This window comes from Zonotrichia leucophrys, chromosome 8, assembly GCF_028769735.1.
Source record: "Zonotrichia leucophrys gambelii isolate GWCS_2022_RI chromosome 8, RI_Zleu_2.0, whole genome shotgun sequence".
Taxonomy (NCBI): domain Eukaryota; kingdom Metazoa; phylum Chordata; class Aves; order Passeriformes; family Passerellidae; genus Zonotrichia; species Zonotrichia leucophrys.
In genome coordinates, this window is record NC_088178.1 from 21,943,037 (window position 1) to 21,968,181 (window position 25,145).

Below are 25,145 nucleotides of genomic sequence, written 5' to 3' on the forward strand. Positions count from 1 at the left end.
GGGAAAAGGTCCCCATGGTCGGAAGGGAGGTGGCTGAACTCCGTGTCCTTTGCTCTGGTGGCCCCACACCGCCCCATGGGCTCTGTGGCACGGGGAGCATCACTGTGGGGTGACCCTGGGAGTGGGTGCAGGGGGTGTGTGGGTGCCAGCACAGCCTGTGGGGCTGGATCACAGTGTCCCCACCCTCCTCTTCCTTGCAGATTGACCTGGTTATCTCTAAACCTTCCTGGGGAGCAGCGCTGTGAGCAGAGCTCTGGTTTTCTGCTGCCTGACCCACTGCAGACAGTGTGGGGCAGGAGAGGCCAATAAATGGGACAGGAAAGGCTGAGTGTAGCCCCCAACCCCTGCTTTTGGCAGTGGGGATGTCCTGATGTTCTCCTGGGCACGGCTGAAGTGTTGGTGCTGGTCCCAGCACAGTGGTGATCCCCAGATCCCCAGGAAGAGCTCCATGATGCCAAAGCTGCCTCCAGTTTAGGGCAATTGAGTTCAGTCCACTCCTTTGGGGCATGGTACCCAGGCTGGCCCCATCAGCCAGCTCTCCTCCAGGCAGCTCCCCACAGTGCCCAGGGGACACTGGAACCTACACCAGGAACCCCCAGTGCTGGGTTAAATCTGCAGGATTTAAGAAGAATCCACAAGAACCACAAGAATCCAGTGTAGGATTCTTGTGTCCTGAGTTTCCAGCTGGCTTCCAGCTTTTCCTTCCCACTGCCCCAGGCTCACAGGTCTCCAAAGAACCTCCTACAGGTTTTGTGCAAAGAGGAGAACGAGAGACATCTCCCTCCCTGTGCCTGTCTTCTGCTGAATCCCTACAACACCCTGGAGAAGCCACACTGGGCAGGGGATGCTCTGCCCAGGGAGGCTCAGACACCAAGTGGGGTCTCCTGGGAACCTCCTGCCTCCTCCCCACCTTTGGGAACCTCTCCTGAGGTTCTTGGTGTCTGCACCGAGTGAGTGTGAGGCTGCTGAACGGGGTACAAAGTCAGAGTGTGACCCAGGAAGGAGCTGAGCCTTTGGGAAATGCCTCCCCAGGCTGTTTGCTCCCTGCCAGGGGCTGGCAGCAGGCCAGGCCTTTGCTTTGGAGAATAATCCGCAGGCTTTAGAGCTCCCAGCACTCCTGGGGAGTGAAAAACAAGTGTGACTGCTCAGGGCCTGCTCAGTGGGTGTGTGGGCACGGCTGGGTGACAAGGGCAGGCTCAGGGCTTCATTCCCTGCCTGTCCCAGCCCAGCTGGGGGCACAGCTGTCCCCTTCCTCCTCGCTGGGTGCTGAGCACCCCCCTGGCCCTCAGCATCCCTGATATTCCACCTTCTTCCCACCTCCATCACCCACTGCTGGTGAGAATCCCCCTACACCTCCCACACAGGACATGGATCTGGGGACGTCCTGCTCAGTGCCACCCCAGGGGTGACAACCAAAACACGTGTGTGCCCAGGAGATCAGTGTGCTCCTGGCACCAGCCTCAGTCCCCAGCAGGGAGCAGCAGAAAAATCTGAATTGCTCTGCTGAGAAATTAATCTTCTTTCCCTGTCTTAGCTCAGCCTGACCTAGAAGAACCGCCCCCCCCCCCACCCCGCCCTGGGTTGATTTTTTTTTTTTCCCTCTGTGGGGTGTTTAAAGGGAAAATTACAGCAAATGTGTTGCAAAGAAGCTGTGGGAGACAGGGGCCAGACCTCCGGCAGGACAAAGTGGTTTCAGACAGGATTTGCCAGGCTGCCCACTGCTGAGACCCTCTGAGCTGGGGTGGGTGGGCAGAGAAAATGTCATCTGCCCAAGCATGGGCAGCAGAACAGAAACAGTGAAAGGTCAAGAGCTGTGCTGGGTTCCTCCTGGCAGAGTGCAGAGTCAGGGGGACTTTTGGCTGGAGAGAAGCAAAAGCAGAGCTGCTGGAGAGAGCAGTGGCAATGGGAACAAAGCAGCTGCAGTGCCCGTGCCCTCCCGTGGTGGCTGTGGTCCTGGGGTGGGGACAGGGATGGGGCTGGCTGCAAGGACAGCACTGACCACCAGGACAGTCACAGGAGGTGAAATGTGCCTCTCCTGCCCCACACCAAACCTGCCACTGCCCCACTTCACATCCCTTTTCCTCAGTCCCTTCATGCCCAGGGATGATGGCTCAAATGCCATCTGTGGCTTCGCAGGCACAGGCTGGGTGAGGGAAACCAGGCAGCCCAACGCCAAAATGATCCTGACAAAATGCTGAAGCTCACAGCCTGGGGGTTACATCCAAAGAAAGGCTTCATCTACTTGGAAGCTCATCAGCTGCCTACCCTCATCAGGGTTAGGGTTAACCCTGCTCCCTCCCTGCCTCAGCTTCCCTTTTGTAAAGTTGGGGAGATAGAAAGGAAAGAAACCCCCAGTCTCCTCTTGTGCCTGAGGGCTTTCTTGTGGCTGTGCTGTGGGGTTGGTTCCTGTTCCACAAGTCCTGGCGGAGAGCAGGGAGGCCAGGCAGTTGTTCTGGTGCTCATCCGTGTGTCTCTGTACGTGTCTGTCTGTCCCTCCGTGTCAGAATGCAGCACCTGTGGCTGTCCCACCCCTCCTGAAAAGGGGTCTTGAGTCCAGACCCACCCCCAGCTGGGGTCTGTGCTCTGGGAGAGAGGCAGTGCTGGGAGCCAAAGGGTTTTGAGGCAGTTTTTGGGCAGCAGCCCCGTTTTGGAGGCTCAGCCCTGTGTCTCGGGGCAGGAGGTGCAGGCAGTGTGAGCAGCAGGGATTATGGCTGCTATAAAAAGCAGCAGCATCTCTCCTCTCTGCTCCCTAAGGCGCTTAGGGGAGGAAGGAGGGAATTAAAGAGCAACCTCCTGCACTAAAGAGGTGCAGTCAGAATAGCCTGGCACACTCATGAGACCCCCTCCTCCTCAGCATCCCCAAAAATCCTCCCCTGGGCAAAGCAGCCCCTCCATGCTCTTCCTGGGTCCCTGCTGTTGGATCACCAGAAACTTGTCCCCTGCTCAGAGGGCAAGGAGAGGGCTGAGGAGGACAGCTGAGCCTGCAGAGGGGGTTCTGGTGGGTGAGAAGAGCACACAAGGATGCTCTACCATTAGCACACCCCAAACAAAAAAATGGAGAACACTCCTCACTCATCTGTCCACCCTGCTTCAAAGGTTCTCTGAGGGTACTGGTGATGCCCTCCAAAATGCAGCCAGCTGCATGGGTGCATGGCTGGATAGAAAAACACTGAGGTCTTGGGAGGACAGGGGTTGCAGCCCAAAGCCATGCTGTGCCTGGCAAAAAGGCTCTGTGATGTTGGGACTCTTGCAGGCTCACAGTTAGCCTCAGAGCTCAGCACTGGTGTGGGCTCTGGTGACATGCTTGGGGACAAAGCAGGGGGAAGATGATGGCAGGGATGCAGGGAAGGGGCGATGTGAAGGGAGGTGGTGTGGGGAACAGCTGCCCTCTGTGGTGTTCCCCCATTCCTGGCAGATTCCAGTGGGGTCAGTTCCGAAAGCAGCCCCGGGGTCCCGCAGAGCTCTGGTGCCAGCCCCGGCTGTGGCATTGCCCAGCTTGGTGTTTCCCCTCGCTGTGGGCACTGCAGTAGCATCACCCAGTGCTTGGTCATTCCTGGAGATGGGCACAGCCCCAGGACCCCCCTGGCACCCCTGCAAAGGGGGAATTCAGAGAGGCTGAGCGGAGGGCTCGGGGCGCTCCCTGCCAGCCCTGCCCGGCTCCGGCGGCCACAGGAGGGAGCTTCGGCTCCTTCCTTCGGCTCCTTCCTTCGCCTGGGCTCCTTCCCTCGCCTGGGCTCCTTCCCTCGGCTCCTGCTCCGGAGCAGCCTCCCCAGCCCAGCGTGCGAGCCGCTGCTCGGTGCGGGAGCATCTCCTGGGGCCAAACCGCGTCCTGTGGGACCCCGAAGGTCTCAGGAAGGGAGCCAGAGCCCGGCTGGAGTGCAGGGGGGCTGCCTCCATGCCCAGGGAAGCCTCCACCTCATTCCAAGCCGCTGATGGGTGATGGGGCTGCGGTGCAGCCATGGGGGGACTGGTTGTGCCCAGGAGTGGCGTGTCCCCATGGTGAGCAGTGCCACTGTGACACACGGTGTGTCACTGTCCCTCACCTGCGTGACCCCGGTGTCCACCCTGTTGATGCTGAGAGAGCAGGGAGCAACAAACCAATCCCTCCCTGCCCAACCTGCTGAACCCCGCGAATCTGGAGCTTCCCGGCTTCCCCAGCCCACAGCCAGCTCTGGTGCTGCAGGGGGTTACTGCAGGGGTGACAGTCACTGGGGGGATCATGCCCCAGCATCCCCCTTGTGCTGATGGAGTATCCCTGTCCAGCCCCAGGAAGCCTGGCAGGTGCCAGAGCAGCCACGCCACAAACCCAGGACTCAAATAAAAAAAACCAAAACAACAACAACAAAAAAAAAACAACCAAAAAACAAAAAAAACCCCAAACAAACAAACAAAAAAAACCACAGAGAAAAATGACGGTGGCAAAACAGAGAACACTGTCAGATCGGAAATGGTTAATTACGGGGGGAGGTCTGGGGTACTGTCCTCACTGTCACTTGCTGAAAAGTGACAAAGCCCCAGCCCAGGGTGGGACTGCTGATAATGGCTCTCATTAAAGCCCTTGGAGCAGGAGTTTGAAACCACATTCATTTTCCGTAAGCACTTTCAGAAGGGGAAGATGCTGTTCTGGCCCCTCTGTTTGTGCTGTGCTGGGCGCTGCAGGCTGGGAAAAGGCAGGACTTGCATCCCTGAATGCACAAGTCTGGATCTCAGCCCCATCTCAGGACTGGCTCTGTGGCACACCAGCATAACCTTTTTGTTTAAGTTCAGGGAAGATGTGGAGAGCAAAGGGATCTTCATAAAGGAGAGGCACAAGGAATGAGCTGGGTCCCAGTGCCTCCACTGTGCTACACAGAGAAATTATGGATCCTGGTTTAAAACCTGTATTGAGGTTTTGAAGAGCTGATCTTAAAACAGCAATGAAGCCATCAGGATGCTCCTTTTCCCACGTGGTTTGGGAGCTTGCACCACACATTTGCTGTTGCTGGCTTCCCCCGAGCCCCTTAAACAGTGAGGAGCAGGGATCTACAAATGGGAAAGGATGTCTTTGGGCACAGAGAAGGGCAGTTTTGGTTGGTGTGCTCTGGCTGGGAAGAGGAAGGTGTCCAGGGAGAACAGGGAGGTGTCTCTGCTCCATCTCTGCACGTGGGGCTGACCCCAGTACAAAACCAGCACCCCTTGGGGTGGCAGGAATTCTGAGGGTGATGTAGGAGGTGCTCACACTGGGATGGGTCTGAAGGATGCAGACATACAAGGGCTATTTTCCCCCACAAAGAGTTTGGATTTCATGCAATGGGTCCCTGATCTCCTCTCCAGAAACCTTCCTCAGAAAAATGGATTGTACCTGGTCTCAACAGGGCTGCTCCCTGCCAGGGGGTGCTGGGCTCAAGCAGAGGTGTGTTGGAGGGAATGTGATGGCCCTGGTTTGGTTACAGGCCCAGAGCAATCAGGCTCCCTGGGCAGCTTGGGCTGTCACCCTGCTGTCCCAGAGCCACAGGACACACCTGCTAGAAAGGGCTGTGAGCTGGAGCTGCAGAACTGAAGGCAGGAGTGATGGCCCAGGCAGATCACCAATGTACTGGGGGATTTGGCCCCTGCCGACCTTTCTGTGCCTTTTTGCAGCTCCTAGCTCCCTGCTGTGCCCTGGGCCTGTCCCCAGAAGTGCAGACACCACATTTCTCTGCAGCCTCCTTGTTTCCTTTGCCCTTTTCCCCACACCATTCCATGACAGCCACATGCCAAAGGACTGCTTGGCCTCTCTCTGCAGCTCATTCCTCTTGCAAGCTTTGTCTGGTGGGTGTATTTTGCATTTGCTTTTTCTTTTTTGCTATTCACAGGGAACAAAGAGGGGGTCACAAACCCAAGGGCTGACAAGCCTGGGAGAAGGGGTGATGCCACCCACCCCCACAAAGTCCTTAGAGGCTGGTACAACCAGGGGGAGGAGGGCTTTGCTCCAGGGCGCCGGCTCTGCCCATCCCATCCTCTCCCCGCCCGGCCCTGCGGGGAGGCTGCTGCTCTGTTCCATGGCTCCATCCCGCTGCTCCATCCCTGCTGTGCATCCCGCTGCTCCTTGCCGATCCCGCTGCTCCATCCCGCCCGGCCCGGGCGTGGCGCCGGTCACGTTTGCTGCGGCAGGTGACAGGTCTCGCTGATGGCAATGACCACGTCCTGGGGCTGCCGCTCCCGGGGATGCCGCTGCGGCGCCTCGGGCAACTCGCTCATCTCGTTGACGCTGTTGCTGATGCAGTTGATGTCGCTCTTGTTGCTGTTGTCATCCGGGTTGGGGCCAAAGATCCAGTCTGGAGGAGGGAAAAGCACAAAACAAGCCCTTGGTTACCTCCAGCTCTTTGCCTAGAGCTCAAGGCTCTGAAATTGTGTGAAAATTCCTGCCTCAGCTACACCCTACCTCTAACTGGGTGCTTTCCCCTCCAGGAGTGTCCCTTGCCCATCCCTGCCCCTTCAGCTCCCTCCACTCCCCTGGTGCTGGGATCTCTGCTCTTCCCAGCTCTGGGCTGTTTTCAGGCTGATGGTTTCTGGAAGCCCTCCCAGCTTAGGCAGATGAAATCACCCTGTTAATCCCAAAAATGAGAGTGAAGTGCCTCCAAAGTGAAGCGTGCATCTGGGGTCTCCAGCAATCTATTTCCTAAAGTGGGATTTTGCTCTCAGAGAGAATAAGTGATTAAATGTGTCATCCAAATGGGGCTGGAGATGTGGCTGGGACATGGCTTTTCTGCCTTGAGACTACATTACAGCCATGCCAGGGCCTCAAACCTTCCATGGCAGTTTTAGGACTGTGCTTCTTCCACCAGGACCTGGTTCTGAGCTGATCCACGACCCTGGGGGTGACTGATGTCCCTCCAAAACGCAGTGTCACTGCTGGATGGCAGCGTGACTGGAACATCCCCTGCAGCACAATGGATGGCAGCTGAGTGAAAGCAGGCAGTGCTGCTCCCCAAACTGCTGTCTCTAAAAAACTTGGCTGTTTGGGCAGTGAGAGGCCACAGCCCACTGAGATGGGAAGGCACCTGCAATGAGGAAACCAAAGCTGGGGAAATCCAGGTGAGGGAGAGCAGCCCCAAAACCTTGTGGCTGTGGGCAGTGGAGCACCAGCACTCCTCTGCTTTAACTCTGCTACCAAAATAAAGCAGAGGCTACCAGGAGGCAGACAGAAGGACCAGCCTGATTTTGTTGTCCCTGGGGAATTCTGCTTACTTGCCCCTGGATCTCACAGAATACAATTTCTCTCCTTTGTGCTGTGGGGTGTTTTCTCTCCCCACAGGACATTCCAGTTATGGTAGAGGGAATGCCATCCCAGTGAGATGTCTTTCTTATGGGCTGTCAAAAAGAGTTTTGTAGCAAAACTAGGACTGAATAATGGCAAATGGCAGGGTGGGATGCCAGGTGTGAAGTTGAATGGAAGATCTCATTTCTCAGCTCACCAGTGGTGGCCAGACATTTCTTCAGGTGTGAGCAGAGAGACAGGAATAACCTGTGGGCCTCTCTATGCTCCGTGTGTGCACTGCAAGTCAAAATTTGGGCTTTTTTTGAGAGACGCAAAAATTCTCCCTTTTTTTTTTTTTTTTTTTTTAAGAAAAGCCAAAAATTTTGTTGTTTTTGCTATGCAATGTTTGATTTTTTTCCCCAGCCTGAAGCCATTTGGCCACAGCATCCCCAAGAGAGCAGAACATGACTTTGAGGGTGATGCTCATGCTCTGGAGCCAGGGTAGGTGACCACCCTGCCAGGGACAGGGAGTGGAGGGGTTGTGCCCCACTGCCAGCATGGGCTGGCTGGAGGAGAGGGCTGTCTCCCAGGAGGGCAGAGCTCTGTGGTGACACTGGGCACTGGCAACATGTCCAGAGAGTGACAGCTTTTCCTTGGTTTTCCTATTTTCTTCACCTTCATCACTGTGCCAGCAGGGTTTGCTGGCTGTCCAACAGAAAAGGCAGGAGAACCACCACAGCTCCCTCAGCCACCACTGGGCTGGCAAGAGGGATTGGGAAACTCAGCAAGGAAGCGGTCCAAAGGTTTTTGGGGAGCCCTGAGTTTGCCCTGAGTCCCAACCAGGACATTTAGCTTTCAGTTGTGTAACCCACCTAAGGCTGGGCTCCCCATCCCAACCCTTCCCCAAGGAAAATCAGCCAAGCCCAGAAGGCGGCTCATTTGGGGCTTTTTTTCTTTACAGCTTTGATTTTGCTTGGCTTTACTGGGTTTGGACTGAAGGCCAAACACTCCACCACCTTCTCTGTGGTCTGGTTCCATCCCAGACAGAGCCTCCTGGCCCCAGGACCTTGCAGGCTGCTGCAGCCCCCACACAGAGAGCTGCTTGCCGTGAGGAGAAGCTGAAGGCAGTAACAGGATTGCCTCCTACAAATACTATTACAGTTCTCAGCTCGCCTTCCTTGACGTCAGCTGTAAAACTCCAGTGGGAGCTGCAGGGAGGAAGGGGAGTAATCTCTAGAAAAGGAGTGATGGGTCCTCAAATATCCCGGGAGCCGCTGGAGAAGGATTGCTGTGTGCAATGAGGAGCAAAGAGCATTGCATGCCTGTGAGCAGGGGTGAGTGGCATCTGGTGGCCAGATGATGGACCCCTGGTGACATTTGGAGGCACAAAAAGAAGCAAGAGCTGGATGAGGCACTGTGGTAAAGGCAGAGAAATGCAGGGGGTGGGTGTGCTGGGACAGCACCAAGGGCACCAGCAAAAGCCATTGGCATGGGAGAAGTGACACATGCATTGTCACCAAAGGGGATGTGGCTGTGTGGGGCTGCCACAGTCCAGGTCCTGGGTGAGAGCAGGCTGGATTGTGAGTGCTAATCCGAACCACTGCTTCCCTGGGAATTATTTCTGGAGCCTGCTGGATCTAATTACCCAGTAATCTGCAGGAAGATGTAATTAGGCTGTCATTAGAGGGTATTTACTGCGATGCCTTTATGATTTGACTGTGTAAGTAAGGAGTGAAGTAATTACACAATTACATGTTATTTGTGGCCATTTATGGCCTGTAACTTCAGCGTGTTGCCATGTGTGGAAGAGGGGAGCGAGGCCCTGTGGAGCTGGCAGAGGATCTCCTGCCAGCAGGACCCTGGAGAAACAACCATAAAAATGTCACCGCCCTCGTGTCCCCTGCCAGGCGCTGCCAGTTCCATCCCAGCCAGGCTCCATCCTCCCCAGCAGCTCCCTCTGGCTCCTCTCAGTGTGAGGGGGAGGAACTGAGGTCTCCTGGGGGCACCCATGGCGTGTCTGGGGAGGGATGAGGGAGGAGAGAGAGGAGATCTGCACATCTTTGGCGTCAATGGGATTAAATCTTGCTCTGATGCGGAAGGAACTTTGCAGGGGATGGGAAGGACAGCCTCATGTCATGTGCAAACACAGGCTGGAAATCTTGAATAATGAACCCTGCACAGGGGTGTAATTGGGTAAGGGGGATGGCCAAGGGCTGGAAGCCCAGGGGTGCTGGTGACTGGCCAAAGGAACCTGCAGCCCTCAGCACTGTGTCAGGTATTTCTCTCTCCATCCCTTACAGCTGGCAGGGGGATGCATGAGCCACAAAAAATATACACACAGAGGAAAACAAAGTCCTCTTTTGGGTCTAAGTCCACATACGAGTTCACACAATCTCCAGCCAGAAGGTGAGAAAAGCTAGGCTGAACCTAAGACACCTAATGGATCTGGGACAGCTACAGGCAGAGCTGGGGTGAGGAGGGATCCCACACTGTGCTCCTGGGGCAGTGGCAGATCCACACCCAGGACAGTCACACTTTGGAGATAAGAAGAAGCATTGCCTGTCCCTACCCAGCCACTGGAAGGAGCTCATAACACATGCTGCAAAATCCAGGGCATGTCCAGGTGTGTGTGTTGTGAATGTCGTGGATAAAAGAGAGGAACAAAGTGACTTTCTCAGCCAGGCTGAGGAGCAGCATCTAACCCAGAGGCACCTCTTCCTGCTGGTCAGGTGCTGCTGAGGATCAGTGGGCCTGCTGGGGTCTGCAGAGCCAGTGGAGAGGTGGGGTGAGATCGATATGGAGTGATTGATCCAAAGCAGCTGGAGAGAGGAGATAGAGCAGACTGGGCAAATCAGCAGCTGTGGAATAGCAATTCTGTTATTATTATTACTATTATTATTATCCCCAAGTAGCAGAGTGATGTGGCACAAAATGCCCCTGCACCTGCCTGTCTCTCAGTTTTTGACAGCACCCCTGGAAGTAGGACCTCTGGGATTTGCTGTATTTTTGGGGACACAAAAACACTGGGGATGCCCAGATGTCACAGTGTGCCCTTTGTATGAGCAGCTGGTCCTTGCCCAGAAAGCCCTGACAGGGCAGGCAGCAGGGAGCAGCCTCCTGTTGTCTGGGTGCAGAGGGGCACAGGGTTGCCCTGTGCCCAGTGTCACCCCAAGGGGGTGGCACAGTCCCCTGCATTCACTGGTGGCAGGGTGGGATCTCTGTGAGGCACTTCAGCTGCTGAAAAAGAGACATCCCAGACAGAAGAGCAGAAGGGGGTGGGAGAAAGGGCTGAAATTTAAATGCAGCCTGGTGAGTGAGACATTCACAGTCCCTGTAGAGATGGAAACAGGAAAGGAAGGGGCGACATGTTCGATGAACAATCAAACTCGTGCTCTAGTTTTGCTTTAAATGGAGCTGGGTGTGAAAGCAGCTGCTAAAAAAGCTCTTTTCCCATCAGCAGGAGCAGAAAGCACCTCTTTCTTTGAAACAAGTTCTGACCCAGCAATCACATTGCTCTGCAGCAAGGCAGGGCCAGCTCTGGCTGGAGCATTCCCAATGGAGATGAGTTCAAGGGTATCCCTCGTGTCTCTGACATGATGCAGCAGTCACAGCTGGATGTTGTAGCTGTCTCATTTGCTGGACAGATTCTACTTATCCATTAGCAAAATCAACAGATAACTCCCAGGTTTGTTCTGATGGAAAATCTGTGTCTGCCCCTAGCAACGGTAATTTATTAGAAATCCCTGTTTTCCCCTCACTTCTTTCTAAATGAAGATTCACTTCTTTCTAAATGAATTTGATGTTAGGGTTTGTTCTTCCTGCCCTGCTTTGCAGAAATTTCTCAGCTTTGCTGTGCTGGCTGAGTCAAAATTGTCCTGCACCCCAAAGAGCATGGGGAGCACTCTGTTTTGCTGATGGACAGGTAAGGACACTGCTCCTCTGCAGAGCTGTCACCAGCAGGAGGCATCTGGTGGGAGAAGGGGTGACATGGAAAAGGCACTCAATTAATTATGATATTCTCTTAAAAACAGCTTCTCTGCATGCACCAGAGCAACCCTGGACCAAGCCTGCATTTGATGCCAGTCCCACCCATCCGGCAGCATTGCAGCTCCAGAGAATGGGTCTCTGAGAGGTGGTGGCTCAGGTGGGGTAGGTGGGAGGCAGGCATGGTCCTGGGGGTGGATATTTGCTGTCCATGTCTTCCAGAGGCAGAGTGAAGGTGACTAGAGAGTGAGGAGCCCTGCTGGGTCTCAGCTCAAGGGAGAGCAGTGCTTGCAGGGCAGCAGACAAACCCAGCCCTCGCCCCCAGGACCTGGCACAGCCCATCCCTGGACCTGACACAGCCCATCCCTGCACCACATGATGGAAGGAATGGGAAAGCTGCCGTGGGATGCTGCATCCCTGAGGCCTTGGTCAGTGCCTGGCAGTGTGTGCTGGAAGCCATTCCTCTCCTCCAGCTCTGAGCTCCAAAGGTTTGGCCTCAAATGCAGCTGTCCTGGAGTGGGCCCTCTTTGCAGACCACCCCTCCAGCCCCAGCCTGTGAGGGGAGTGGTGAATTTCCTACAGCAGCCACTGCTTCCCCAAACAACACCTCAGGAACTCCTGATGCACCCCCATGCACCAGAAGGGAAACAGGCAGGGGATCACTGTGAGAGGTGGGTTAGAACCAAGATAGAAAAGCAGAAGGGAACCTGACGTGGTTACTTCCCACAACTTTGGCAGGCAAAGGAATTATCCTCAAAACAGAGCTGGAAAAGAAGAGGTATAAGTCCTCTCTGATGGACCTAAGATGCTGTCTGCAATCCCTGCCTGGGCTGAATTATCCTCAGAGCCCTGTGGTTCTGTGTGGAGCAATTAAAAGTGGATCCCGTGTCCCTGCAGGATCACCCAGCAGCTATTTTCAGCAATGCCACATTCATGCACAGCTTCTTTGTTCAAGGAGACCGTTTCCTAAAGAAGCCTGAAATGTGGTGGCTGGAGATAAGGCTGAAAAACAAAAATATGGCTGGTGGGTCAAAAGGGCAAAGAAAAGAAGGACCCTGCTCCAAGGATGGCGTAGGGCTTTGAGCAGCGCCAAAGCCATCGACCAGCACAGTCTTGCCAGTGCCAATGAACCTGCTGGGCATCTGCCCTGGGCCCATTCCCGAGGGAAAAGTTCCCTCCAAGGCCTCTCTGGAGATGAGCAGCCCGGAGGAGCCTTGCCTGAATCGGGGGACAGCAGCCAAGGTCTCCTGCCAGGCGCGGCTCCCACGCAGCCCAGCAGAGCCTTCCTCCCCGTGCAGGAGATGATGCTGTCCCCTTTCCCGGCCACCACACGCGTGCAGTCTCCATGGCAACACCTTTGTTTCCAGTCAAACTTTTTATTTTTTCCCCCCTTTTTCCTCCTTTTTTTAAAAAATAAATTTCAAATAGGAGCGATATTCAGCGAGCTGCCGGGGCCGGAGGAGGGAGGGCGGGCAGATTCCCGGGATTGCAGTAATTAGGCGCCTCGTACGGCGGTGACAGCCTTGTCATTTGCCAAGCCCGCTCCTCGCCGCAGCGCCGGCTCTGGCAGCTCTCCAGCGCTTCAGAGTTAAGCAGCTTTCCAAACGCTTCGACCCAATTTGCCTCGACTGCTGGTGGGGTCTGAGCCTGCTCACGCAGGAGCCTTCCTCCCACCCTCCTCGGGGAACTCACGTCCAACCCCAAGCAGAGACATCAGATGAGTTTTGGGAAAGCCAAACGTGAGACTGGAGAGAAATGAAGGTGTTTGGGGCTCTCCAGGAAGAGCTGAACAGGGGCTCTTTCAGAGCCCTCTTATCCACACCCAGGTGCTTTGCCTTCCTGCTCTCCGACAATGCATCTTTCCTCCTTCTCCTATGCAGTTCCCATTTTCCTCTCCTCCCCAGTCTGCTGGGCATCACAGCAGTGCTCATGTCCCCCTAGGGATGCCTGGGCAAACTCTAATTGATTTTATAAGATCTGCAAGAGAGGTGTCGGTGTCTCAAATACCCGTTCAGATTTCGCAGGGAGAAAACCTTGGCAGCATCCCGGGAACCCCTTCACCATCCAAAACTGAGCCTAGCACCTGCTTCTCATTGTTCTTGTGGGAGCAAGGGCCTGGCTGATGCTTTGACTCCCCAAGCCATGTCCCACAAGCTGGTATTGAGGAGTCACAATCATCCCTGCTGCCTCCCAGTGACTGTTTAAAGCAGCGATTAACTATTGCCACTTTAATCTCCCTGAAACAGGCTCCAGCCCTTTGGCATCTTATTTCCATCTCTCCCTGTGTATTTCTGAACATGATTAGTGCAGAAATGCTGATAGCAGAGGCTGGAGTTGCTGCTGAGTATATCAATCCAGGCATTGTGTTAAGGCAGCTAATAGAGCAGATTCTTATTTACTGTCCCTTGGTCTCTCTGTCCAGTCCCTAGAGTAATTTTATGCAAATTCATTCAAATGAAACCTCTTCTCTTTAAAAGCTGTTTCTTGGCAGTGTTAACAAACATGGTCTCATCCACTCTCCTCCGAGGACTGGCTCATTTTAAGTGTAAAAACTGTGGGAAGATGGGCCTGGAGTGCTAACTAGGATGAGCTGGAGGCAGCCTTCAGCACTGAGGGGTGCCGCTGGAGTTTGGGAAGTGCCTTCTTCTCTCTGCCTGGAGGAGGAAGAAGCTCACATATGGATTTCTGACCGTAACTTGGAGAGATATTACCTCACCCCAGGGCAGGGAGGATGCTTTGCCTGCAGCCAGGGGTGTTAAACTGGGAAAAGGCTTCTTCCAAAGTGTCAGGAAGCAAGCAGACCCCAGTGCTGTCGCCGTGCTTGGTGCTGTGAAAGGCTGTGGCAGTCCCTTTGCAAAGGGCTTTGCAAGAGAAGGGCCACCCTGCTGACCTCATCCCACGCAGAGGCTCAAGCTAAAGGTCAGCAGGGAACACTGGTGCCGAGCTGGAAGCAGCACACCTGGGCCCAGGTGCCCCTGACTGCAGCTGCAGCCCCTCTGTGCCTGCAGGGACAGGGCATTTCTGTGGATTCTGCCCTGCTTTGCAGCACCCACCCAAGGGTGGTTTGAGCACCCACATCTCTGCTCTCCTGCATCAGGGGCCACAGCAATGGGGACAGGGGTGTCTGCTCTGTGGGGACACTGGGACTGGGCTGCCCCTGCCTCGGGGGAGTTTCTAACCTGACCTGACCCGGTCCTTTGACCTTCTTGGGGCAGGAGTGGGGATATTTTTAGGTGCTGTCCCCACTGCCTACCTTTGTGGGGAAGGCAGCACGAAATCAGATGAGCACAGCCCCAGCAAGCTGCTGATTAAGTGTTAAATTTAACACTTTAAGACAATATATCCGTTTCCTTCCATCTGGAGCAAAGAAAAACTCCTCAGCAGCAGCATCCTGCAGTTTTCTAGGCTCAGCCTCATGTGAGACCCCAAGTACTGCTCCTGCCAGGAGGTTTGACCTTTCTTGTCCCAAATAACCCCCTTCTAAATCCCTGTGTCCTGGAGCTGCTGGCCCTTGCCTGGTCATGACCATCTGCCCAAAGGGCTTGGTTTGCTCTCCCCTCAGCAGGGCAGGGGTGCTGCCCACCCCCAAGCACTGGCTGGAGTTTTGGCTGCTCTGTGTCTCCTGTGTCCCAGGAGCAGGGAGATAAAGGGGAATCATGAATGAACACGTGGATTTTGTTCCAGATGAGTGTGACCTCCCTCCTCCTGCAGAGATGGAACCTGCTGGGCTTCTACCCTGGCTGGGGGTCAGGCTCAGAGCAAGGCTGTGCAAAGGGATTTCAGCCTCCTTTCCCTGTGCAGGGCATTGTACCCAGAGCTTTTGGGGATTGTGCACATCTGCAGGAGCCAGGAGCTCAAATCCCTCTGGAGATCCCTTCTGGATCCCTATCCAAGCTGGAAAACTGTAATTGAAACTGGGCCCTGACCCTCAGAAGGACACAATGGGTGTCAGGGTGTAGGGGCCAAAAGTACCAGGGGTTCAAATGAGAATTGGGCACATTTGCACTCCCCAGCACGACCAGCCTTACAAATTATGGGGCAAAGAGCAAGAGTATCATTGAAAGCTTGTCATAAGCAGCCAAGCACCTGTGCCTGACCACAGCAGCCAGCAGTGTTTGTGCTCTCAGCCCTGATGGTGAGGGACAGCATTCATCAGCAACTGGATGAAACCAAAGAGGAGGAAGGCAAATCTCAAAAAATATACCCTCTTTGGGCTGTCATTGCATGGATTTGTTGCAGGGCTGTGATGACTGTTCTAAGGCAACCAGGCTGCTGATCTGTGTTTCCTAGGAGTTTGTAGACTCACTGGTGTCTAATAAGGGGTTAAGCTCATATGGCAGATTTTCTTTCACTATGCACTAGTGGACTGTTGTCCTGTGCTCAGGTAGCTGTTGCCATGAAACTTTTCACGTTGGAAACCTCTAATGTCCAAGCTCAAGTTGAAACTGGCCAAGGGATTTTACAGACATTTGGCAACCCAGACTCACGGACACACATTTATGCACACGTACACAGGCACAAGATCTGCTCCTTGAGGAAGGGGGCTAAACCCAAGGATTTTCTCTGGGAAGATGGTCAACACAGAACTCAGTTTGGAGAACCCAGCACATTAAATTAACCAACACTCTTGCAAATGTGAAAGGGTCAAAGCTTGGTCTAAAACCCACCCAAATCAAAGGAGACACGCAAGGCAGCACGTCCAGCCTTGGCACCAGGCTCTTTTTGGCCACAAGCACACAATGCATGAAGCCCACACTCACCTACAAAGTCGTAGATGAGGTCCTTGATGAGATGCCCGACGATGGCGTACGCCACTGCCACCACCACCAGGGCTGCCATGAGGAGGTAGAGGACAGCCTTGGGCAGAGGAATGGCATCTCGAGGAGGGGGTTTGTACTCCTTGTAGAGCTGGTCATTGTCCGAGTATGAGTACTGGAACAAGTGGTCCAGGCCAGCTGTGAAGTTGCTGGAGTTCATGGACTGGCTATTGGACAGGTAGTTGTCCTGCTCAGGGTCCTGGAGGACACTCACCACCGAGCTGGTGGTGGCTTCCACTTGCTGTACCAAGTTCAGAGTCTTGTTAACGCTGGGGAGGATTTGGGAAAGGAAAGTGCTCCAATCTTTGATGGCACTGATGTTGCAAATAATCATAATTGCAATGAGGAAAGAGGTCTCCAAGCTCAAGAGACTTAAAAGGGAGAGAAAGAGGTGAGAATTGCTGTGCTTACACCAAACCATGTACTGCAAAGCGGGCAGAGAAGGTCTGGACGGGGTACGTTTCTCATTTGCAAATTCTTACATGATCCGGTCGGGATGCATCTGTGGTACCTCGCCTCACTCCTGGAAATGCCCGCAGAAAACCCCTATGGGCATGAAGTTCCTTAGGAAAAAGTAGGTGCTGGAATGATTTTGACCGATATCATTTTTGTTCCTCAGCCGCCTGTCCCTTACGCTACTCACCGATGAACACCGGAGAGACAGGATCCTGTAGATATTTTCAGTCATCTGGAAAACAAAGATAAATTGCCCTTCTCCAGCTTTATTTTTTTTTTTTTGTTGTTTCAGAGGCGATGGTCCTTGTTGAGACAGAAATGCCCCCTTGGCTCTGCCCCAGGCTCGGTCAGGCTCCAGGTCCGCGGTGCGGTGCTGGCTCTCCCGTTCGCAGAGGGGACGAACGCTCAGACCCCACAAAGTTCGGCTGCTCCGCTGTGCGACGGGGCCGGCGGCGCGCAGCTCCGGCCCATTCCAGCCTGGCTTTCGGCAACTTCTTCTACCGGCATCTCCCGATCGATTCCTTTAAAAACACAACCAAGTCAGAGACAACGAGCATGCCGGCAGAGAGCCCAGCACCCGCTCCAGAAGCGGCCGGTCTCGGGTTTTACCTTAAAGACTTATCCAAGCGAGCAGATCCTCTCTCCTGATGCTCCAGCTGGTTTCATTGCGGGCTGGGTCCCTGCGGAGCTCCCCGCACGCAGCCGCCGATCCGATCCGATCCTCTCCGCTGCCGTGTGCGGGGTGTGTGTGTGTGTGTGTGACACTCCTCCCGTCCTCTTCCCTGCTGTCCCTTCACCTGCCGGCTCTCCCCATCCTCCCCGGCCCCGGCTGCGAGGGGGATTAGCTGCCGGGAGCTTGGCTCCGAAACTCCTGAGCGTGCTGGAAGCAGGCTGGCAGCGTGGGCTCAGCCTCCGCCGCCGCTCCCCGGGGAGTTAATCCTTGCGGTGACAAAAGATGAGCTCTGATCCGTCGGCGGGGTGTTCGCGGGGAGGTGCAGGGGAAGCTGGGGAGCGCTGCCGTGGGTAGCCCAGGTCCAGCCGCCCGCGGGCGCTGAGCTCAGCCTTTGTCTGGGAGCGGAGCCGGCGGCAGGCGGGAATCACAGGGCGGGCGCTGCCGGCAGCGGGGCGGACATCATCCATCCCACCGCCGGCATCCCGCAGGAGTGATGCTGCCCGCGGCCCCGCTCCCGCAGCCCCGCAAAGTTTGGGCATTGGAGGGAGGGCTGCTTTGCAGAAAGCACGGAGGGTTTCAGGCTGAGCTCCCGCACCGCGTCCCCTCCCTGCTAAGCTGTTTGTGCCAACTGGTAAGAGCCAGCCGCCTTGGTCACCTTGATAATGGTCTTAAACTGGTTCGTGTTCCCTACAAATACAGCTCATCTGCCTTAGTGTAGTGGTGGGATCGCTGCGATCACTGAGTTGCTGGCTTGGTTTAAAGGCAGTGGGACATATTTAAAGAGGAGGAAATCTCAGAGAGGGGGAAATTGTTTTTCTATATTTGGAGGTGAAAATAAATCACAGCCCCCTTGTTTTTTGTTTTGTTGGGGTTTTTTTGTGCTGCTTCCCCATGTGAGAAACAGCTGTCACGGGGGCAAGAAAATCACCACAATAAGCCTGAAAGCAGCCAAATGGAGCTTCTGAGAAATAACAGCAAAAGATTAACTTTGTGTGTGTGTGTGTGTGTGTCTGTGTGTGTTACCAGCCAGCAGCAATCCTGCCAGATGCCTGGGGGTTGGAAGAGTATAGAATAAAATGGCAACATCTCCTGTGCAATAATATCACCAGGGTTTGGGTTGGTGATGGACAGAGTGTACCAGCCCAGGAGCAAAGAAGATGCTGAGGAAAAAGCTTTTCTCCCTGGAATGTGCATGGACCATGTCACAGTCATTTCTGGTGCCCAGGACCATTGAACAGCATCCTAAAATTTCTTCTCACAAGTGACAGAGCTGTGACTGGTTACAGAAGAATATCTGGGCAGCTGCATGGATACATATCCTGCAAAGGGATAGGTCCTGCTGTCTCCCTGCCCCAGCATCTTGATGTTCAGAGTTGGAGCTGGTACTCTGCCTCCAGAGCATGAAGCTGCAGAGATGCTTTGAGGGCCAGGGCAGGAGTCAGGAGCTAAGGGCAAATGGCTTCTCTGTCAGATTCTCCACGCCAGATTTTATCCTTCCAAGATGGAAAATATGGCAATATTATTTTTTTTATAAAAACTTTTCAATGTGAAGTGAATTTTGGGCTCAGTGCAAGGGTGGCACAGTGCAGTCTGGCTTTGCTCTGCTCATCCTTTGCCTGATGTTCTTAGGAGAGAGAACAACCCCCAGGACATGGCCACTGGTCGTTGGGGACTGAAGCTGCTCCAAAGCTGTCCTTTCACCACAGCTGTTTGGTGCTAGCAGTTGCCATGGCACCAGTGCATCAAGCAGAGGGAACAGGAGAGCACCTGGTCCAGCTGACCCATCCCTGTGCCTGGCTTCAGCCATGGCTGTCCCAGGCAGGCTCCCACCGTGTTGTACCCCTGTGTTCCCAGGAGGGGATGGAGCTGAGTGATGGGAGGCAGAGGGTTTGCAAAGGTGTAGTACCTGGGGAGATTAATCAGAGCTGGGGGCAACAGGGCAGCTCTCTGTGCCTGGGGACAGCTGGTGACAACAGCCCAGACCTTGCTGCAGCGGGACACAGAGCAAACCCCCTCAGTTTCCTAGAGCTCCACTGAGTACTTGTGGGAAGAGGCTGGAAAAGCACTTGGGGAAGCTCTGAGTTCTGCTGCAGACACTGACTCCATTAAAGGGGCTTAGGGCACTACCACAAAAACACTCCCCCACCATTTGTATTTCTCTGCAGCGGAAATCAAGTTGGCTCCTTTCATTTTCATTAACGCCCTTATCAATTCAAAGTGACTAAATAGATGCTTAACTGTTCATTATACACTCTCTGCATCTCTGCTCTGAAAGGGAGCCTTTATTTCCACAGTTATGGTTTCCAGCCCATTACAGAGGGAGAGAGCATGGAGAGATACACAAGTGTGGATTTTAATAACCTTATATTTCAATCTCTCTATTATTAAAAAAAAGTTTGCATTTACTGTGATGGGGGGAAGATTAAAAGGATTGCCATGGATTCCACTTAGGGAACATTGCTAATGATTTCAATAAATCACTTTAAATAAAAATCACAATCTCCACAATTCCACCCAAATGCCATTTGGCAGAGGGGTTGATTATGGAAACAAAATGAATTTTGGAATTAGCTGCTTGTCCTAATGCAATTGGACAAATTAAATTTAGGGATACACACATATCCAATGACACACATATCTCATGCAGAAGAGCTGTGTTTTGGCCCCTGGGAAAAAGAACAAATAATGTTTTAGTGGGTTAAGACAGATCTTGTCCCTCATGATGGATGTCAAGTGTTTGTTACAGCTATTTCCTTAGTATTTTTATTTTATGGCTTACCCTCTGTGAAGCTACAAAGCACTGGTGTCTTATTTCCACCAAGGCAGGATCCAACTGACCACTGGGACTCGACTTTGGTAATGGCTGTGCCCATGCAGAGCTGAAAAACCACTCTGACACATCCCTAGCAATGCCCAGAGCAGGCAGTCTGGACTCCTGTCTGTGACTGGGACCAGACCCCAGGATCTCTACAGAAGGTGAAGCCCAGGTTCCACACCAGATGTGGAGATCTGATGCTGCTCCCAGCTCCACTGCTGGCTGCGTGTCCTCTGCTGTGACACGTGAGGGACAAGGAGGCCACAGGCCGTGGATGTGGCAGCACCTGTCAGGTGCAAACAGAGCTGTAGGGGTGGAGAGCAGAGCTGGAGTTTATTGCTGTGTGCTGTGCTGTGGCTTGGGAGGGCTTTGTGTCTCTCCCTGGCTCACAGCTATGCAGAAGTTGGCCCAAAATGTAGTCAGGAGGTGCAGCTCCAGCAGCAATACCTCCATCTGTACTTCTGAGTGAGACATTTGTCTGCTCAAGGGTCATTTTTACAGCCTGAAGGGTTTTTAGTGTCTCTTTTCTGTGCTGGCTGACGACTCCAAACCCTGATCCCCACCAGAGAAACATCTGCACCTGGCCAGAAGAACAGGCACAACAACTTACACCCTCATATGGCACAAGGTAAAACACATAACAGGACTCCCTGAAACCACTCAAATTTTAGCTGTGCAGGGGGACATTCCTATCCAGATGCTGGCTCGTGGGGGCTGCACAGCTCCTGCTCCAGTCCCTGCAGCCTTCCCCTGGAGGAGGCACAGTGACCTTCGTTCATCCCTGCATGGGCCAGATGCTCTTCCCTGCCTCCCTGCCTGGCTGTGCTCGGCTGCTGCGCTGCATCCGGAGCTGCGACTTCATCTCTAAGCAAATTCCAGACCTGCACCAAAGTTTTGACAGCAACCTTCCAGCATGACAAGAAGTTGTGAAATTTAGGCTTATCCTGTATTCCCATTCCTGGCATTCATCTTGCCCAGCAATTTCTGCTTGAACAAAACAAACAAACAAGGAGCAGCAGCAATTTTTAGCAGATGAATCACAGCGAGCTATCTTTATCTATCTATATATAAAAGCACCTTTTTAAAAACTTCTCTTTTTTTTTGATGCTGTATTATTCATATATCCAAAGCTGAAAGAGTCCAGATTATAATAATAATAGACATAATAAATATGCCCTATTAAATGCAGTGCCTAGGAAGACTGTTCCCTGTCTGCTGTCTCTGGTAAGCTAAGTAGGGTTTTAACTCTGCGTGTGGCACCATCTCATGGACAGCTTGGCTTATTCAAAGGACTTGAGAGGCTGAAGGCAAGCACAAAATTATCCAGCATGAAAAGCTTGCTTCATGAAAGAAAAGGGAACATCTCCCAAATAAACAAACCCAGGGCAACAGGAGTAGTTGCAGTGGAGGTGAGGTGAGAAGAATGAATTACATGTTTTGTTTGCATCTCTAGAAAGTGCTGCTTGGACAGAAAATAGGTAAAAATAGCTGAAAAGCATTTGTGGGAGTTATCTGGGTAAGTCTGACAAAAGCAGAATGGGAAGGCCTCATCCCAACAGGTGGGAAAGTACTGTTTTTCCACATCTCTCTCCACTCACAGCTTTGCTGTCCTGAAATCCAGTGAGAAGGTGAACATCTGACACCTCCCAAAGCCTCTCAAAGGGATCTGGAGGGAGAAGCTGGCAGTCTCTACATTTTTCTATCTTCTCTGCCATCTAATCTGGATATGTAGATCCAAAAAAACCCCAAAAAAACCCTCGCCTGCTGTTTCTTTCATGAAAAATGGAGAAAAATTGTATGGATGCAAACCTGTTGGAGTTTTCAGAGAGCTTGAAAGGGCAGGACTGAGATTCCTGTCCATCTGCAGATATCTGGGCTTCAGGAGGAAACTTTAAGCATCAACAATGGTACAGGAAAGGAAGAAATGAAGGGATTGAGCAAGGCAAACAGGTAAACTTACCTCCTTCCCTGAAATATTGCCCTCATTGCAGGCAGAGGTACAGCAGCAGAGACCTCCCCAGATGTCAGTCCTCATTCCCCACAGACACCCAGGAGGGGCTCTGCTGCCTGCCCCTCACCACATCCTTGCTCCAGTATTTTCTCCTCCCAGAGCAGGACCTGTTTTAACGAGTGGCATGTAAAGTTATGCTGGTTTTTCAGGTGTGGAGAGAGAGCTGGGTAGGGTTGAGAAGCGCTGCTGGGTTGCCAGGCAGGTTACAAATGCACTCTGTGACTCCTGATTAATCTGCCACCTCACACGAGAGGTGATGCAGTGCTCTCTTCTGCATTGCAGATTGTGCTCCCGCCGTGCCCTCTCCCCAGCACCTTTCAGAACCCTCACCTGCTATTTCCCAGGCACTCATTCAGTGTCTCACAGTGCATTCATTGCATGCCTGAGCCCCAGGTTGTAACTGTGTCTGCAGACTGATCCCAGCTTCACAGGTAGGAAATCAGCCCCTGAGGACACGTCCTGGCCATCCCTGCCATAACAGGCACACTCACGTCAAAGGAACTGATGTGCCTGTGTCCTGAATGGGAGTGGGTAACACTCCTTTTCCTGTGCTCCAAAGCCACATGTGCAGATGCTGGATCCCAGATGGGAACATCCAGCCACTGTGGGTGCTGGAATAGAGGAGAGAAGTGGGCACAGCCCTCCTGGATGGAAGGCTGACAGTGGCTGAGAGCATCCCTTTTCTCTGTTCAGGTCTGGCAAGGTCAGCCAACTCCTGGTGAACTGTAGGAGCCCTGGACTGAATGACAGGAGCATGAAACAGTTCCAGTCTGGACTGAGCTCTGCAGCATCCCAGCAGGGGCATTGCCTGGAGCATCCCGTGGTGCTCCAGCCCTAGCAGCAAGCTTCTCTTGTCAGCAGCACGCAGCTGTGATTGGCAGTGGCAGCAAAACACTTGATTACTTTGGGATAGGAGAAACTCAGGAGCAGAACCAGGAAAAGAAAAAAATGTTTTCAACAAGTATGGAAACCACTTTTAACCTGTGCACAACCAGAGGTGGGATTGCATCCCTTTCATCTTTTTATTTTGTGATGGAAATAAGGCATGTTGTTGTTTTTTTTTTCACTGCTACCAAAGAGTAATTTAGCCAGGGAAACGTTCACTTGAAGTCTGAGCTGAATCCCCAGAAAAAGTCTGAAATTAAGAGTGAAGGTGACATTCCTAATGAGCAGGGCAGGATTTTTTTAGCATAGGCTGTTAACTACATGGAGACAGAATCCTTTGACTGCTGCACTTTACTGCTATGAAGGAATTAAATGTTTACTAATGCTTCATGAAATTTTCCACAGCTCACCAAAGCTCTTGTTTTTTAAAATGTTGGTTGCACAGTGTGTTCTTCTGGCTGAACCTGCTGCTCCCCAGATGAAGGAGGTCTCCCATCAGTGAGAGCTTTGCACTGGGTTCCTGTCCTTCAGTATTGAGTTATGGCTTTTCCTGGTGAATCCAACTTGAGTCTTCTTCACTGCAATGGGAATCCACATCTTATCTGTCCCATCAAGCACAGGGAACTTCATATTTCCTTCTTCCCTGGAGCACTCTTTGATGATTTTGACAAACAGAACGATCTATAGATAAGTCTAAAAATTACTTTACATGCTGTATTTCTTTCATCAGAGAGAAGAGCAAAAAAATGAAGCCACATCCCCTAAGTCCATGCATATTCAGACAATTCAGGGAGAGCAGGTGAGTGATGGAACAGCAGTTCATGGTGATGCTAAGCTTCAATGACATTGCACCAGACCTTTTCTCCAGAACTGAACTCTGCTGAAGGTGACCCTGGGATCTGGACAGTGAGAGAGCCCAAATGAGGAGGTTTCTGTCTCAAAACCAGTTCTGTCTGTGGAGTTGTGCCCCAAGGAAAGGAAGCTTGATCCCAGCAGACGGACATCCTATAGTTCCCATCCTAAGCTATGCCTGCTTCAGTTACCCTGTGCAACTACTGCTTGCTCATGCCAATGAAGCAGAACTCTCCCTTTTCAATGTCTGAGTGCACTCTGCTTCTCTGCACATCTCCTCCTATTCCCTGACCTGCCTTCCCTGCCCCAAGGCATCCTGCACACTGACTTCCTGTCCTCAGATTTGTTTTGCTGTTGTGTTTTGTCTGTGCCAGCCTCTCGGCCCTTCATCCACCCCTTGCATGATTTATAACCCTGCCAGCACCTCCAGGGCTCCCAGTCACCACAGGGGTTGATGGCTGCTACCAGAAGACTTTGCACTTTTAGGCTTTCTTTAACAAGTGTCCAACATGCACCTGAAATGTAAGTGCTTTGTTTGATTATTCTTTGCTTCAGCTCAGTCCAAGGTCAAAGCCAAGAACAATACAAAGAAGCAATAGTAAAACACACAAAAGCCCTCTGCAAACTTCTCTGCAGGGCTCCAAAGCACGAGTGTATTTTTATTCTCCCTGTGGCTTTCAGAGGGAGGCTGGGAACAGTGTCCCCGTGTCACAGATGGGGAGGCTGAGGTGCACAGCAGCTGAGCCCCACAGTCCAAACTCATTCAAAACAGGGATTAAATTCTCCTTGGTTTCAGTTGACTTCAGTTCCCAGAAATTTAGGTGAGATGCCCAGTTTGTGCATGATAAACAAGCTTTCCTAACCAAAACCAAGGCTGTTTCTTTAATGCAGGAGAGTAGCAGTGCTGGGAGGGAAGGAAGCATGGCAGTGGAACTGAGCTGCCGAGCCTGTGCGAGGAGGGAGAGGCAAATAGAGAGATCTCATATCTGAGACCCCAGCATTAATTCATATGTTGATGAATGCCATAAATTAGATTGCAATCAGTCTGCATTCTCCAGGGACCTATTCCATGTAACGAGGCAGAGCCAAGTCTGTTCCAAATCCAGAGAACTTCTGGAGACTCCGAGCACGGTTCCTTCCTCCCCACCCTCAATAAATAAATGACGTTGAAAAGGAGGAAGGTATTAGCTGTGAATGGATTTTAATTGATGCAATGGTAAATTCATTTCATAATCTTTAATTAGCAGAGACGCTTGCCGGAAATGTAATTTACAGGAAACTTGCTCTTTTGCTTGGAAATCACTGGAATGTCCTGGTGATGGTGGTGAAAGGGGCTGTGGATTCTGTAAATAATGCAGGAAGGCCCAGAATGAAGGAGTTTGTCTCTGAAGCAGGCAGAGCAGGCAGATTCTGATCCTGGCTCCAGTCAAACT

General features: G+C 52.7%; 1 protein-coding gene across 1 annotated transcript; it reads right to left on the bottom strand.

Moving 5' to 3' along the window:
- Nucleotides 1-5,781: 5,781 nt before the first annotated feature.
- On the bottom strand, nucleotides 5,782-17,891 carry LOC135451243 (uncharacterized). The gene is made up of 3 exons (XM_064720239.1): nucleotides 17,086-17,891; nucleotides 15,964-16,997; nucleotides 5,782-6,296 (listed from the first exon to the last, which is right to left on the bottom strand). The coding sequence occupies exons 2-3, from the start codon at nucleotides 16,439-16,441 to the stop codon at nucleotides 6,115-6,117; spliced, it is 660 nt and encodes a 219-aa protein (XP_064576309.1). The 5' UTR covers nucleotides 16,442-16,997; nucleotides 17,086-17,891; the 3' UTR covers nucleotides 5,782-6,114.
- Nucleotides 17,892-25,145: the final 7,254 nt, after the last annotated feature.